Below are 16,232 nucleotides of genomic sequence, written 5' to 3' on the forward strand. Positions count from 1 at the left end.
AACAATGGAAACAGTGAAGGCCTGGGGTGCTGCAGTCCATGGGGTTGCAAAGAGTCAGACACAACTGAGCGACTGAACTGAAGTGAACTGAGGGGAAAGAACTGAACTCCATCCCCATGAATGCAGAGTTGACTGGGTTTTAAAGGGTGAATGAGAGGAAGGGGGTCTCAGGTGAAACTGACAAGGACGGGGGCAATGAGATGGAGCTGGGCCAGCAGTACTGATTACAGTTCAAAGGAATGGTTCTCAGGCCCTTGAGAAAGACACTTCTGAGTTGTAGGAGATTCATACACATCTGGAAGGGACAGAAGGAGGATTCACAATGGTGAAGCCTTTTGAGTAAGAGCTGTAAAAGTGAGACAGGTTGGCACCTGGGACCTTTTGCTGCAATGCTTGCAGCTGGACAAAGGTCTCCTGCAGTAACAAAATACAAAGAAACTACAAGGGACTAAAAATAGCTGTGTGCATGTGCAGTGGGGGAAAATTATGAACAAGAAGATACAAAAAGACCCCAAATCCAGCAAAAGAAGGGGTCTGCTTTTGCACTGCTCTGCACCCTGCACCTAGGACCACCAAGGGGGTGGGCAACCCACTTAAGCTACCCCTCCACCCCTACCCCTGGATCCACCCCTGCCCTCACCCCACATGAGGAATCAGCAACCCCCTACCCCGCACCCTCACCCTCTCAGGGAGCAAGCAAGGGAATCTGTTACTTGTTTTTGCTTCCTGGTGCTGGAGCTCAAGTTCCAACATAGCCTGCCTGAATGTCTTGCCTCCCCTCTGCTTCTTACTGGTTTCTATTGATTAAGGAGGCCAAGAGCAAAGGTCTGTAACAAGGAAGGGAGGTGAGGATCGAGGGGCCAGTCCTCAGATGTTGGCAGGAACAAAACACTGAAACCTTCTGGCAACAGTGAGTTTTCTCAGGTAGGCATTTGAGGCTGGGGTCATCCTCGGGGCTTAGCCTTATGCAGCAAGAAGCCATGGTGGAGTTTATCCACAGCATAGACGTTTCCACGGAGCGGGTTATGGGCCCAAAGTTCTGCAGTTATCAGAGCCATTAGCCAGAAGGAGCTGCTAAACGTTTAAAATGGTCCCTTCGACGTCGGCTTTCTCTGTTCGAGCCCTTTCGCTGGGTTGCAAACACGCAGTTAAGTGGGCCGTGCAGGAAGCCAAGAGGCAGTGGAGAGTGGGTGGAGTGTGGGCGGGTGAGGGGTTGCGTCGCAGGCCACCAGGAAGAGAGAGCAATAAAGCCAAAGTGACCGTTCGGAGAGAGAATGGGCAGCCAGGCCTACGGCTTCGGTTTCCCGATCCCTGCCTCCCCCAGGGGCGTCTGAACATCCCGGCCCGCTCTCTGTCTCATGTCCCTCGGTTACTGCCGGATCCTCGGCGCCTCAGTTAGGCCTCCCCTCCTTGCGCACAGCCAGTTCCGCCGCCTCGGCGCGCCGCGCGTAGAGGGTGCCAGAGCTCCTGACTGGACCAACCCTGGCTCCGCCCTCTCGCTTGGAGCCCTGAACGCCCCGGCGCCCTCCTCACTCCAGACGCTGCCCCGTGTGCGCTCAAGCCCCCGCCCGCGCCCGCGATCGCTGGGTCATGGGCGCCGCCGGCTCCTCGGCTCTGGCCCGCTTGGGCCTCCCCGCGCTGCCCGGGCCCCGCTGGCTGGGGGTGGCCGCCCTGGGACTGGCCGCAGTGGCGCTGGGGGCCGTCGCCTGGCGCCGCGCGCGGCCCGGTCGGCGCCGGCGGCTGCAGCAGGTGGGCACGGTGAGCGAGCTGTGGATCTACCCGATCAAATCCTGCAAAGGGGTGTCGGTGGACGCGGCCGAGTGCACGGCCCTGGGGCTGCGCAGCGGCCACCTGCGGGACAGGTAGCGCCGGGGGCAGGGACAGCGTGGGACCTGCCGGGGAGGGGGTGGGTTGGGGGAGCTGGGGCTTGTCCCAAGAAAGGACAATAGAGGTTTGCTGCTTGGGTTTCCTGGGTTGTCTCTGATCTTGTAGATAGAAAGGTCAAGTTCGTGTCTGGTTCAGATTTGGAAAGGTAGTGGAGGCAAGCTGTTAGCTGCAAGTTTTTGTGCCTGGAGGGCTCAGTGAGGCCAAACAACCCACAAGGCTGGAGTTTGGAGTGGAGAAATCTTTATTGCAGGACCATGCAAGAAGACTGGTGTCACAGGCCTCTCTGAAACCTCTCCTGGAAAGGTTTTGACAAAGCTTTTTAAAAATCTTTATTTGTTGGTCTGTGCTGGGATCTCTGCTTGTGACCTGTGAGCTACTAGTTGCAGCACATGGGATCCAGCTCCCTGACCAGAGATCAAACCCCGGCCCTGCACTGGGATCGCAGAGTCCCAGCCACTGAACCACCAGGGAAGTCCCTTGACAAAGCATTTTTAAAGCCAGGTGAGGGGTATCGCAGGGTCAGAAATAAGATCCTGCACAATTCTCTTGACTGGCTTACAGTGAAGTAACATGGGGGTGTCACAGGAGTTAATGTTATTATTCCTTAGGCTCCAGGAGGCTTGGAGCTGTGTACTCATGGTCATCTAGTAGTTAACATCTTCCATTTGGTGAGGGGTTTCATATCTATAAAACAGCCCAGGAAATATGTATCAAATACTGTTATCTAGGCGTGTTGTAGTCCATGGGTTTGCAAAGAGTCTGGACTTAGCCACTGAACAACAACAAAGTACTTCAGAGAGGACCTAAAGCAGAGAGTGGGGAGGGACTGTCCTGGGAAAGCCCCACAAGGTCCTGCTTGCTTACAAAGTCTCTGCCCCTCCCTGGAGGAGAGGCTTTATAAAAACATGGGGTCTGATTGCTTATCTCCAAGGCTGCTGTTCTAAATTTTCTGATTCTTCGTATGAACACAATAGTAGAAAAATAAAATGTTCTTGGCACTAGTGGGTAGACGGGAGCAATGCTGAAACCAAGTCTTGTGCAAGCACACTGGCTTTGGCCTTGCCAGGGCTGGTCCCTCATCATTTCTAATCCCCGGGGAAGGTTCCTGAGACATGCTGGAGGTTGGGGCCCTGACCCGCTATAATACGTAATGAGCAGAGGGCAGTCTTCTGTTGGGGAGAGGAGATGGCAGGTGGACCGTGTCCCCTTCCCCAGAGGCAGAGTGGTCCTCAGTGAAGAACTTCAGGTAAAGTCCTTACCTACAGAGGACCTGACACATCAGAATTTCATCCTCCTCCCTCAGAAAAGGTGCCATGTTGTTTTTCTACCCCCAGAGGTGAGCCCACAGACATACTTGTGGACACAGAATGGTGCAGCTGCATAAGGGGAAGGCCATCTTGACAGGTGTCAACTTAAAAAAAAAAAAAAAAAGCACAACGTGAGTGTTACTAGGGGCCAAATGAGGACTGCCTCCTAGGAGCCAGACCCTCAGATAGCTCTGAGAAACTGTTCCAAAGAGGCAGGGGGAAAGGTCAATATGCATGTGATTTGGGGAAGGGGGTATACATGCAATCAAGCACGTATTTTTCCAGAAGATTTCTACTAGTCTCGTGAAGCTTTGCTAGTCATGAGGAACAGTCATCACCTTCAAGGATTTTAGTGCTTTTCCAAATATGAGGAGATACAAAAATTGGGCTCACAAAATTGGCTCCTGATAATGTCTAACCATCTGAGGATCTGTCTTCTCAGTTTTTCCCAGAGCACACAGTGCCTCATTTCCGCTCTCCACCCTGAACTCCTTTCAGGGGGTGTTGAAAGTCAGCAGTTGCAGCAACACATGGTTTAATCCTTGTAGAGGTAGATGGCCAGACCCCTGGCATGTGCCAATTGGTAGTTGAGACAGGGAAGGATTCCAAACCCTAGAAAGAGTGATCAAGGAAGAATGGAACCTCCTTTTTTGCTTCCTTAGGATGAAGATGCTTTGCTGTCTGGCTGGGATGGATTAGCTGTGGTCCTGTGTCTAGAGGAGGGAGGTTTGCAAATTGGTCATTGCGGGAGCCTTCTAGCGGAGGATGTCTGCTGTCCTGAGTTCACTCCTGGGACACGTGTATTCTCTTCGCTGAAGACTGCTCTTCCCTTAAAGAAATGTGGGCTCCCATGGCATGGAAAAACTTCAGGTTGTTTTAGAAAAGTGTTGTATGAAGCTCACAGGGGATTTTCCATCCCATTCACCCCAGATTTCTAATCCTGGAGAGTTATTTATTTTTGGTTGTGCTGGCTCTTCATTCCTGTACACGCTTTCTCTAGTTATGGTGAGCGGGCCTGCTCTTCCTTGCTGTACGAAGGGTTCCTATTGTGGTGTCTTCTCTTGAGGAGCACAGGCTCTGGGTGTGCAGGCTCAGCAGTTGTGGCACATGGACTTCAGTGGCTCCACACCCTGTGGAATCTTCCTGGACAAAGATGGAATGAACCCTTGGCCCCTGCATTGGCAGGTAGATTCCTATCCACTGTACCACCAAGGAAGTCCCTGGAAAGTTTTTTAAGACTGCCCAGGCCAATGGAATAGGAGTGAAACAAGCTCATGTGGGGTGTGTCGACTTAAAACATAGTCACAACCTACAAGTTGAGAACTGTGTTGAGTTCTAAGTTGAGTTCTATTTGGTGGGAATTTTTAGGACTTCAAACCTGGGAGATAGCATCTCAAGTGACCTTGAGAGAACTGGTTTGAAGATGCAGAAGAGAGGAGCCAGGTTATATAGGAGTTTTGCAACAAAGGGCAGGTAGTCAGTCTGATTGTCAAAAGTTTTTTGTAAATTAAAAAAAAAAACTAGATATCCCAAGTTAAAGAATTTAGCACTTGTCTATTATGGGAAGATGCAAGAGTCTGAGCTCACTGAAATCATTCATCTGATATGCACCATACCTATCCCATGAACAGTATGAAAAGGCAAAATGATAGGATACTGAAAGAGGAACTCCCCAGGTCAGTAGGTGCCCAATATACTACTGGAGATCAGTGGAGAAATAACTCCAGAAAGAATGAAGGGATGGAGCCAAAGCAAAAAGAATACCCAGCTGCGGATGTGACTGGTGATAGAAGCAAGGTCCGATGCTGTAAAGAGCAATACTGCATAGGAACCTGGAATGTCAGGTCCATGAATCAAGGCAAATTGGAAGTGGTCAAACAAGAGATGGCAAGAGTGAATGTCGACATTCTAGGAATCAGCGAACTGAAATGGACTGGAATGGGTGAATTTAACTCAGATGACCATTATATCTACTACTGCGGGCAGGAATCCCTCAGAAGAAATGGAGTGGCCATCATGGTCAACAAAAGAGTCCTAAATGCAGTACTTGGATGCAATCTCAAAAACGACAGAATGATCTCTGTTCGTTTCCAAGGCAAACCATTCAATATCACAGTAATCCAAGTCTATGCCCCAACCAGTAATGCTGAAGAGCTGAAGTTGAACGGTTCTATGAAGACCTACAAGACCTTTTAGAACTAACAGCCAAAAAAAAGTGTCCTTTTCATTATAGGGGACTGGAATGCAAAAGCAGGAAGTCAAGAAACACCTGGAGTAACATGCAAATTTGGCCTTGGAATACAGAATGAAGCAGGGCAAAGACTAATAGAGTTTTGCCAAGAAAATGCACTGGTCATAGCAAACACCCTCTTCCAACAACACAAGAGACGACTCTACACATGGACATCACCAGATGGTCAACACCGAAATTAGATTGATTATATTCTTTGCAGCCAAAGATGGAGAAGCTCCATACAGTCAACAAAAACAAGACCAGGAGCTGACTGTGGCTCAGATCATGAACTCCTTATTGCCAAATTCAGACTTAAATTGAAGAAAGTAGGGAAAACCATTAGACCATTCAGGTATGACCTAAATCAAATCCTTTATGATTATACAGTGGAAGTGAGAAATAGATTTAATGGCCCAGATCTGATAGATAGAGTGCCTGATGAACTATGGAATGAGGTTCGTGACATTGTACAGGAGACAGGGTCAAGACCATCCCCATGGAAAAGAAATGCAAAAAAGCAAAATGGCTGTCTGGGGAGGCCTTACAAATAGCTGTGAAAAGAAGAGAAGCAAAAAGCAAGGGAGAAAAGGAAAGATATAAGCATCTGAATGCAGAGTTCCAAAGAATAGCAAGAAGAGATAAGAAAGCCTTCCTCAGCGATCAATGCAAAGAAATAGAGGAAAACAACAGAATGGGAAAGACTAGAGATCTCTTCAAGAAAATTAGAGATACCAAGGGAACATTTCATGCAAAGATGGGCTCGATAAAGGACAGAAATGGTATGGACCTAACAGAAGCAGAAGATATTAAGAAGAGCTGGCAAGAATACACAGAAGAACTGTACAAAAAAGATCTTCACGACTTACTGGGGTGCTGCCCCGCTTGGATCCAGGGATTCCTTCCAGAGGACCGTGTCGGCGATTAAAAGGATAGATAAAGAGATAGAGATAAGGAAAGAATTTTGCAGTTAAGAAAATAGAGGAGAGAAAAGAGGCTGATATTCCTTGGTTTACACAGAAAGCCAGTAAAGCCCCAGCACGGGACTTGGTCTGTTCACGTAGGCCACAGGCGCCCTCTTGAATCGTGGAAGGTGCCCCAACCTTAGGCACCTTCTCGAGTGGGTCTTAGAAGCCCAGGCAGGAAAGTGAACGCAGAGAGCCCCTGCACGCCAGGGGATCAGCCTGAAAAGGAAAAGGAAAGAGAAAGAACGACATGGGGAGACCAAGCTTCAGTGAGCAAGGCCTGCACTTTATTTTCCAAAGTAGTTTTTATACCTAAGTGGTACATAGAGGATAATGGGGGAAGGAGTAGAGTCATGCAAGGTCAGCAGTCCTTGATCCTTATCGAAGCCAGGCTTTCTTTCTGCAAACTTATCATATGCAAAAGTTTTAGGTGATTTACATCATTTTCTGGCCAGGAGGCCTGTTAACATTTTATGACCCCTTCTTCAGAAAACTTATTTTTCTCTAAAGGTGATTATTCTAAAGTCAGGCACCACCCTCCGAAAGCATTAGATAAAGTTGCATTCCTATAGGGCAAAAGTGTGATGGGTTATAACATGAAAAGAATTAACTCAAGGGTCCAAGGTTACAAACATTAAAGCTACTACTTACATTTCTATACACCAACTATATTAATCAATACACTCCCAGGGACACAGTAGGTAAGGGATATGGAAACTTGGCAGCAAGCATTAGCTCAACAAAGAAATCCTCTACTAGTTCTATTCTAACAATTTTAACTCTCGGAGGAGCTCTGCATTGTTAGAATATCTTAAGCTTCCTGTGCCTCTCGTGGTTGGGAGGCTGTGAATCTGAACAAACCTGTCAGGCAAGCTAGAAAGTCATCAGAGGGGTTTGAATTGAAACACTCCTATTACGCCCAGGAGAATCATTAACTACAGCTCTAAGTTAATTTTCTTACAGAGAAAAGTGATTGGGGATAGCCCCCGTGAATGTCAGAGGAGTTGGTGAAAGTAAAACAGACAGATTCTGATTTTGGGGTAGACGCTCAGGCAGGCCCAGATGGGCAGCCCTCGAGTTCTGGCTGCCTTGCCCACCAGAACTCTCCCGCATGACCTTGTCATGGGTGGGGGCTCCTGTGCTGGCTCCCGGCAAGGACCCAGATAATCACAATGGTGTAATCACTCATCTAGAGCCAGACATCCTGGAATGTGAAGTCAAGTGGACCTTAGAAAGCATCACTATGAACAAAGCTAGTGGAAGTGATGGAATTCCAGTTAAGATATTTCAAATCCTGAAAGATGATGCTGTGAAAGTGCTGCACTCAGTCTGCCAGAAAATTTGGAAAACTCAGCAGTGGCCACAGGACTGGAAAAGGTCCGTTTTCATTCCAATCCCAAAGAAAGGCCATGCCAAAGAATGCTCAAACTACCACACAATTGCACTCATCTCACATGCTAGTAAAGTAATGCTCAAAATTCTCCAAGGCAGGCTTCAGCAATATGTGAACCGTGAACTTCTTGATGTTCAAGCTGGTTTTAGAAAAGGCAGAGGAACCAGAGATCAAATTGCCAACATCCGCTGGATCATGGAAAAAGCAAGAGAGTTCCAGAAAAACATCTATTTCTGCTTTCTTGACTATGCCAAAGCCTTTGACTGTGTGGATCACAATCAACTGTGGGAAATTCTTCAAGAGATGAGAATACCAGACCACCTGACCTGCCTCTTGATAAATCTGTATGCCGGTCAGGAAGCAACAGTTAGAACTGGACATGGAACAACAGACTGTTTCCAAATAGGAAAAGGAATACATCAAGGCTGTATATTGTCACCCTGCTTATTTAACTTCTATGCAGAGTACATCATGAGAAACACTGGGCTGGAAGAAACACAAGCTGGAATCAAGATTGCTGGGAGAAATAGGAATAACCTCCGGTATGCAGATGACACCACCCTTATGGCAGAAAGTGAAGAGAACTAAAGAGCCTCTTGATGAAAGTGAAAGTGGAGAGTGAAAAAGTTGGCTTAAAGCTCAACATTCAGAAAACAAAGATCATGGCATCTGGTCCCATCACTTCATGGGAAATAGATGGGGAAACAGTGGAAACAGTGTCAGACTTTATTTTTCTGGGCTCCAAAATCACTGCAGATGGTGACTGCAGCCATGAAATTAAAAGACGCTTACTCCTTGCAAGGAAAGTTATGACCAACCTAGATAGCATATTCAAAAGCAGAGACATTACTTTGCCAACAAAGGTCCCTCTAGTCAAGGCTATGGTTTTTCCTGTGGTCACGTATGGATGTGAGAGTTGGACTGTGAAGAAGGCTGAGCACCGAAGAATTGATGCCTTTGAACTGTGGTGTTGGAGAAGACTCTTGAGAGTCCTTTGGACTGCAAGGAGATCCAACCAGTCCATTCTGAAGGAGATCATCCCTGGAATTTCTTTTGAAGGAATGATGCTAAAGCTGAAACTCCAGTACTTTGGCCACCTCATGCAAAGAGTTGACTCATTGGAAAAGACTCTGATACTGGGAGGGATTGAGGGCAGGAGGAGAAGGGGATGACAGAGGATGAGATGGCTGGGTGGCATCACTGACTCGATGGACATGAGTCTGAGTGAACTCTGGGAGTTGGTGATGGACAGGGAGGCCTGGCGTGCTGCGATTCATGGGGTCGCAAAGAGTCGGACACGACTGAGCGACTGAACTGACTGACTGACTATCTGGGGCCAGCATCCTATTTTTAGACCCTGAGTTCCTCAGGGCTCACAAAGGGAGTTGCTGCATGGCAGGTATTCTTCCTGAGTTCCCTTAGGGCTCACCAGCTCACAACGGAGGGCTGAAATTGCTGCTGACTGGTAAAGAACCCGCCTGCCAATACAGGGGATGTAAGAGATACGGGTTTCATTCCTGGGTTGGGAAGATCCCCTAGAAAAGGCAGACAACCCACTCCAATATTCTTGGCTGGAGAATCCCATGGACAGAGGAGCCTGGTGCACTACAGTCCATAGGGTCACAAAGAGTCGGACAGGATTGAAGTGACTTAGCACGCCTGTTGACATCCATATTTGCTGATACGGCAGCAAATACTCCATTTCTCAGATGTTAAAGTCTCCCTAGGTGATTCTGATGCTATCATTAGAGGGTTTTCTCTGGGACCATTAAGAAAAATCTGAGCTGATTAAAGTGTGACCGATTAGAAAAGCCTCCTGATTTCTGGGAAGACTTGAGCCAGAGTGAAGACATACATTCTCATGCTGCACATCTGCACCCTTCTTCTTCACATGAAGCACTGATGCTATTTCACAGAGAGTCAGTGCTTGCCTCTGCGTCCGCTTTTCATCAGGAAGAACTATTGTTTCCCACTGCATGTTGCCACTACTTTGCTGTGATTCTGGCTTCCATGGAAAAAGAATATTTTCTGCCTCCGTGGACGTCTGAAAATAGATGGAACTGTATGAGCTTTCCCTTGTTTTGAACAATACATGCTTGAGATGGGATAGTGTGGTGTGGAGACTGGGTGAGGCAGGGAAAAGCGATGGAATACTTTTATTCAGTGGTTGATTCTCAGCAGACACTGAACTAAGACCTTTCAACAGATAATATAATTTAAACTTCATGTTTCTTTTTTTTTTTTTAATTATTTAATTAGTATACATGTGTTCCCCATCCAAAATCCTCCTCCCTCCTCCCTCCCCACACCATCCCTCTGGGTCGTCCCAGTGCACCAGCCCCAAGCATCCAGCAATCTTGTGGGCTAGATATTGTGTCCACTTAGCAAATAAGGAAATGGTATCAGAAAGGATGAGTATCTGACCCGAGATCACAGTGATCTCGGTGAGGTGGCAGTGAAGTGAGATCTTAATTCCCAGCCCAGGAATTGAACCTGGATAGCCTGGATGAGAATCAGGAATCTTAGCCACCAGGCCAGCAAGGGCTAGAGGCTAGAAGCTATTTTTCCCCTGGATCTTTGCCCCCAGTGAAAAACGCATTTATCACAGAGGCAGAAATTGTAAATGCCGATACAAAGTTTGTTATTAGCAATGTGGAGAGATAGGGTGTAGGCAGCCCTTTTAGTGAGGAGGAGCCCACCTATCTCTTGTCTTAGAAAATGCTAACAGTTGTAAGTATCCAGCCTGAAGCCCACTTCTTTGGGCCCCTGTGAAATGCAAACAGGAGGCCAGTTGTAACTATCTAACCTAGAGCCCATCTATCACAACAAGACCACTATATGCTGAAGGGATTTGAACTGGTATCTCTGAGGGCAACACTCATGGCCTTGCTGTGAAGCCAGTATGTAATTTACAGGGGCAAGGATCACAGCAAGTCTCAGGAGACCTCCAGAGACGTCATTTAACCTCTTCTGAGCCTGTTTTTCATTGGCTAAAGAGGTTGAATTTGATGATCTCCAAGTCCCTGTCTAATCTATATTTTATTTATTAAGCGATAACTGAAACTGGAAAACAAACTGGAAAGAAATCTGCTATAATGCTGTTATTCTCCCGACTTGAGATTTCCATCATGAAATTACAAAGAGTCTAGAAGGCAGGAAAAAGCCACCTTGATTTATTTCCATTTTGAACCTGTGTCTTTGGAACTGTTCTCAGACACTGAGCACCTCCTCTCTAAGTGCTCTGGGACTTCAATTTCTAGAGCTGTTCTAGTCAAAGCCTTTAACGTGTCTGTGAACGCTGGACCTGAGCACCCTGAGCTTTGAGCTGGTTTCAAGACTGTCCAGAAAAATGCTGACTCTGGCTGTTTGGCACAGATTCTGGGCTGTCCTCCTTGGCCGAATGTCTCACCCATTGATAAATCCACCCCAGCCCTTTATGAAGCCAGCCCTTCATTTCTTCTGCACAGACTATTCCCTCTTGGAGACCTGAGTCCCCTAAGTTCATTATCCCAAGTGTCCTTCCCTCCTTCCTTTACCCTCCAGCTCTCTGTGGTGGGGCTCCTGTTTTCCTTCCTTTGCTGGCTCAGTCCTTCCCACTTCCCAGGCCAGTCTGTTCATTTAGAAATGACACTTTTCATCTGTCTGGCACTTTGCTCCCTGAACACTGCTGTGGGTTGTTCAGGGCATCGCTGTTCCTTTGGAGACTTAGTTCTGGGCTCTGCAATGCTCTTCATGCCACACACTCGTGTTTTCTGTGTAAAACAAAGGTGCTGGCTTTCAGGGTTGCAGGTGAGGAAAAGTGGGTCATGATCAAATCCACACTGCAGACAGATCCTTTCTTTCTCATCTGGCAGAGCAGAGGTCATTATTTGTGTGCAAGAGGTGAAAAATAGCATCCCTCCAGTTACAGGGTGATAGGGGTGGCTGGTGTGTGTTGCCGATGGCACTTTGCATACACCCCTCCCCCCCGCCACACCCCACCTGTTGTCTTGTCCCAGGGTCAGGCTGCTTGCAAGTTGCCTCTTGCCCCAACCATTGCAGGTTAGCACAGGAATTCCAGCCACCACTTCTGCCCCCTCCCAGCGATTAACACCCAGGTGATTATACAATAAGCTGGGGGTGAGGCTTGAGAACCAGAGTGCAGGGTTTCAAGTGGGGAGAAAGATGGGAGGTCAGACTTGGCCCAGGGAAGGGCTGATTTTTAGAAATAATGGTCCGTGGGGGTGTGTGACTCCTGTCTGGATAAGCCTGGTCATGTGGGGCTCTCAGAGGGAGGCTCGTTTCAGAGCAGGGTGGGCCATGTTGGAAGTTCAGGTGCAGGCTTTGGTGGGGTTCATCAGAGCAGGGCCACCCAGGACTCTGTGCCCAAGGATGAAGCTGGAAACAAGGAATACGGCTCAGCCCTGAGGGAATTGTTGTTGTTCAGCTGCTAAATGGTGCCCGACTCTTTGCAACCCCACGGACTGTAGCACGCCAGGCTTCCCTGTCTTTCACCATCCCCTGGAGTTTGCTCAGACTCATGTCCATTGAGTCATTGATGCCATCCAATCATTTCAGCCTCTGTCGCCCCCTTCTCCTCCTGCCCTCAATCTTTCCCAGCATCACAGGGCTGTGACAAGGTAGGCAGAAAAGCCCTGGGTCCCAGAACTCACTCTCACCCTGCAGGTGAACGGGCTAGGGAACCCTGAAAGCCAAAGATGCCTGGGGAAAAAAACAAGGAGGCCCCCTCAGAGGGTCAGGGACCTAGCACTGCCCAGCATCCTCAGCTCCCGGGAGAGGAGCCACAGCGGTTCCCAAATGCCTTTGCTCCGGCACCACCGCCACTGCCACCGCCGTACCCTCGCGCCGGCACGAGTGCCGGGGACCTGGGCTCAGGACCCAGACTGTGTCTGCCGGCTTGGAGGCAAGTTATCCAGCACTTGAACAGGGATGGGTTGTCTGAAGGGGAGGTTCCAGAGAGAAGACTCCCTGCCAGAGTCAGAGAGGGCAGAGACCTGGCTCACCAGGTTATCTCACCATTCCAGCTGGCTCCAGGCGTATTTTGAAATGTCTCCCTCATTCCAGCAGGGGCTATCTTTTTTATCCTGCTCACGTGTGGGAGGCGTCAGCTTTCAGTGGTGGTTCACTCATCCGAGTCTGCAGAGTTCCTCACCCACTGCTCTTGTTCTGTCTGAAACAGTGACGTTGAAACTCATTTTCCCTAGGGGCGGCACACTGAGGAATCGACTCGTGTGTGTGGTATAACCCAAAATGTCAGTATATGCATTACTATAGATAAGAGCATACCCAGCCTAACATTCCATTCTTCAGCTCACTCTGCACCCCACTCTCTCCCTGGATGTGATACACAGAGTGTGAGAGCTGAGCCGAACAGAAGGTGGGGTGGGGGGTGGGGACTGTCCAGAGGATGAGTTCTTATCTAACACATGAATTGCGTAAGTCATTTTTTTTTTCTCCAGCTTTACTGAGATAACTCAAATATAACATTGAGTAAGTTTCAGGTGTACAACGTGATGATTAGATCCGCACATATATTGTGAAATGATTTCCGTAATAAGGCTAATGAGCACATCCTTCACCGCACATAATTTCCATTGTGTCGCTGTTGTTATCGTGAGAGCATTTGAGATTTTTCTCTCTTAACAATTTTCAAGTGTAAATACAGTATTATTAACTAGAGATGTCATAATGTACATTACAGACATTTTTTTCCCCTTGGAGCTCGAAGTTTGTACCCTTTGACTGCCTGAAGGTGGTCACATATTTCCCCCACCCCACGGCAGCCACCAGTCTCCTCTCCGTTACTTTCTTTGTAAAATATTTACTGCACCAGGTCTTGGTTGCGGCATGTGGGATCCGGTTCCCCCACCAGTGAGCAAACCTGGGCCCCTCACATGGGGAACGTGGAATCTTAGCCACCGGACCACCAGGGAGGTGCCCTACTTTCTGTTTCCAGCAATTCCTAGCTTATTAAATTTCATTTACAAGGGAGATTATGCAGTATTTATCTTTCTCTGTCTGACTTACTTCACTTACTATTAATACCCTCAAGTTTCATCCATGTTGTCTAAAAATTGCAGAATTTCCTTCTTTTTATGGCTAAATAATATTCTGTCATATAGATATACCACATTTTCTTTCTTTTTAAAAATGGTCCATGGGGTCTCAAAGAATTGGACACAACCGAGTGACTGAGTACACACATACAGACATGGCATTGGTTTATAACTTTATATAAGTTTTAACGTGTGCATGAAGAAGAAAGGCTGTTTACGGGTTTCCTGATCAAGGTCCACATGTCCCAGCAAGTTAAACCCAGCAGAGGCTGGTTTGCATCCGTTGGAGTCACACACATTTAAGACCTTTGTCTAGAGTTTCAGTCCACCTGGACCAGTAGTCATTTAGTCAGTTCCCTCTTGTTCCACAGCAGAAAGACTTGGAAGACCTTTTGCTTTAACCAGGGAAGTCTTTGACCAAAACACAGTCCCAAAGTGAGCACTGTATGAGCCCTAGCAGCAGAGGAGGTCCCTACACCAGCCTCACCAGGATTTTGGGGACTGGGGATTTTCATACATTGGCCAGATGCTCTTTCCCAGGGTTCTTTGTACCAAACAAACTCCTTTTGGGGTCGGGGGTAGCACCATCTCTTGGACCAAAAGAATTTGGCTAGACTTGGATATTGTCTAGAAATTGCTGGGTCCTGAGTGGGGGCAGAGGGAGTTTTTTTTTTCTTTTTTTAATGTTTATTTGGTTGCTCCGAGTCTTAGTTGCAGCACCTGGAATCTTTAGTTGCTGCATGCAAACTCTTAGTTGCAGCATGTGGGATCTAGTTCCCTGACTAGGGATCGAACCCAGGTCTTTTGCATTAGGAGCTTGAAGTCTCAGCCTCTGGACCACCAGGGAAGTCCCCAAGAGGGAGGGTTTTGATGAAATAGAAAGCTAGAGGGGAGCTTTGGAGTGGGTGGCAAAGGCTTTTCTGAGTGTGCCCTTGTTTGTTTCTTGGCAGGTTTTGGCTGGTGATAAAGGAAGATGGACACATGGTGACTGGCCGGCAGGAACCTCAGCTTGTGCTGGTCTCCATCACCTATGAGGACGATTGCCTGATCCTCAGGGCTCCAGGCATGGACCAGCTGGTTTTGCCGACCAAACTGCTTTCTTCAAACAAGCTCCATGACTGCAGGTGCTCTGCTCTGGGGCTCCGGGGACCTGTGCCAGGACTCATTTCCATTTAGGCTCTTCCCTGTGCTCCACTTTGCTACACTTTGTACAGTAGATGATGAAACTGGTAAAGGAAATATTTAAGAGAAGTCTAGTCTATTTGGGGATCAAGCCAGTGGTCAAGTGTGAGTGCTTGATCACATTTGTGAAATAGAAATAGATCACACAGTGAAATAGAATACTGCATTAAGGATATTTAGATTTGCTTTCATCAGATACGGCAAGACATGCAGACACAGAAATGACTGTCATGATGTTTTTTTTTTATATTCACACATGCCTAGAAACCAGAGGCCCATGCCATGCAGGACCACATGGGGAAATACCGGGGTCTGCCAGGAGGCAGAGAGGGCAGAGGAAATTGCAAGACTCTTTATTCTGGTTTCTGCAGGCTCTGGGAAAATTGGCCCTGGGGCACAGGGGCTGTCCTTGGTTGTCTGGTATCTGACACTGGTGATTAGAGCAGGGGAAGGTGGCCAGGGTGTAAAATGCCACGGGGGAGGTGGTTGGAGTGAGGACTTTGGATTGGCTGGTTTGCATATGAAAGCCCAGTGTTTCACTATCTCTCTGAATTGGTTAGCCCTGGAAGGGGGAGTTCCTTCAGCGTCACCAAGTCCCAAGATATCAAAGCATCAAAAATAGAAAAAGTAATACGAATATAGAGAGGATACAGAGGGCCAGTCTTTAGGGTTTGTCTCCTTTTGTTCAAGTAGCAGGGACTTCTATTCAGAATTGCCAGGCAGACAAGGGCATTCATTAGTGGAGATGTTCCCGCCTGTATCTCTGGGTTGAATGATATGGATGCTGAGGCTTTTCCTGCTGACTCTTGTGGCCCCTGAGGTCTGAGATTGAGACTAAGGCATCAGGAGGTATGAGATTTGACCTCTGGCCAGACATGCACCTCAAGCCTGGGCTTCCTTTCAGTCTGTGGGACTCTTGCAGGGCCATCCAGTTGCATGACTTTTCAAGGTCTTATCCTGTGCTAGCAGGGCGTTTCCTAGAGGTTTAGACACTTGTCATGGGTGCTCCCTTTGTAACCACCTGAGAATTCTCAGCATGTGGAAATTGGAGAGTCTTGGAATGCTCCCTGTACCCTCATGGTGTGCTTTTATTAGCAAAGTGTCTGAACTGAAACCCATCACTCCAGGTTCTAGAGTTTTGAAAGCCTGAAGCAATCATTCATTGACTACAGTATTTCAGTTAATTATCTCAGTAAGTTTATGAGGCAGATA

General features: G+C 47.8%; 1 protein-coding gene across 1 annotated transcript in view; it reads left to right on the top strand.

The window, feature by feature from the left end:
* Positions 1-1,518: 1,518 nt before the first annotated feature.
* Positions 1,519-16,232, top strand: part of MTARC2 (mitochondrial amidoxime reducing component 2) — a 42,983-nt gene continuing 28,269 nt past the window's right edge. Inside the window, exons 1-2 of the mRNA XM_070767981.1 lie at positions 1,519-1,862; positions 14,789-14,962. Of these exons, the coding sequence (XP_070624082.1) occupies positions 1,591-1,862; positions 14,789-14,962 (446 nt within the window). The 5' untranslated portion in view covers positions 1,519-1,590. The remainder of the gene's footprint in view (positions 1,863-14,788; positions 14,963-16,232) is intronic.

The sequence above is a fragment of the Bos indicus genome, chromosome 16 (assembly GCF_029378745.1).
Source record: "Bos indicus isolate NIAB-ARS_2022 breed Sahiwal x Tharparkar chromosome 16, NIAB-ARS_B.indTharparkar_mat_pri_1.0, whole genome shotgun sequence".
Lineage (NCBI taxonomy): Eukaryota > Metazoa > Chordata > Mammalia > Artiodactyla > Bovidae > Bos > Bos indicus.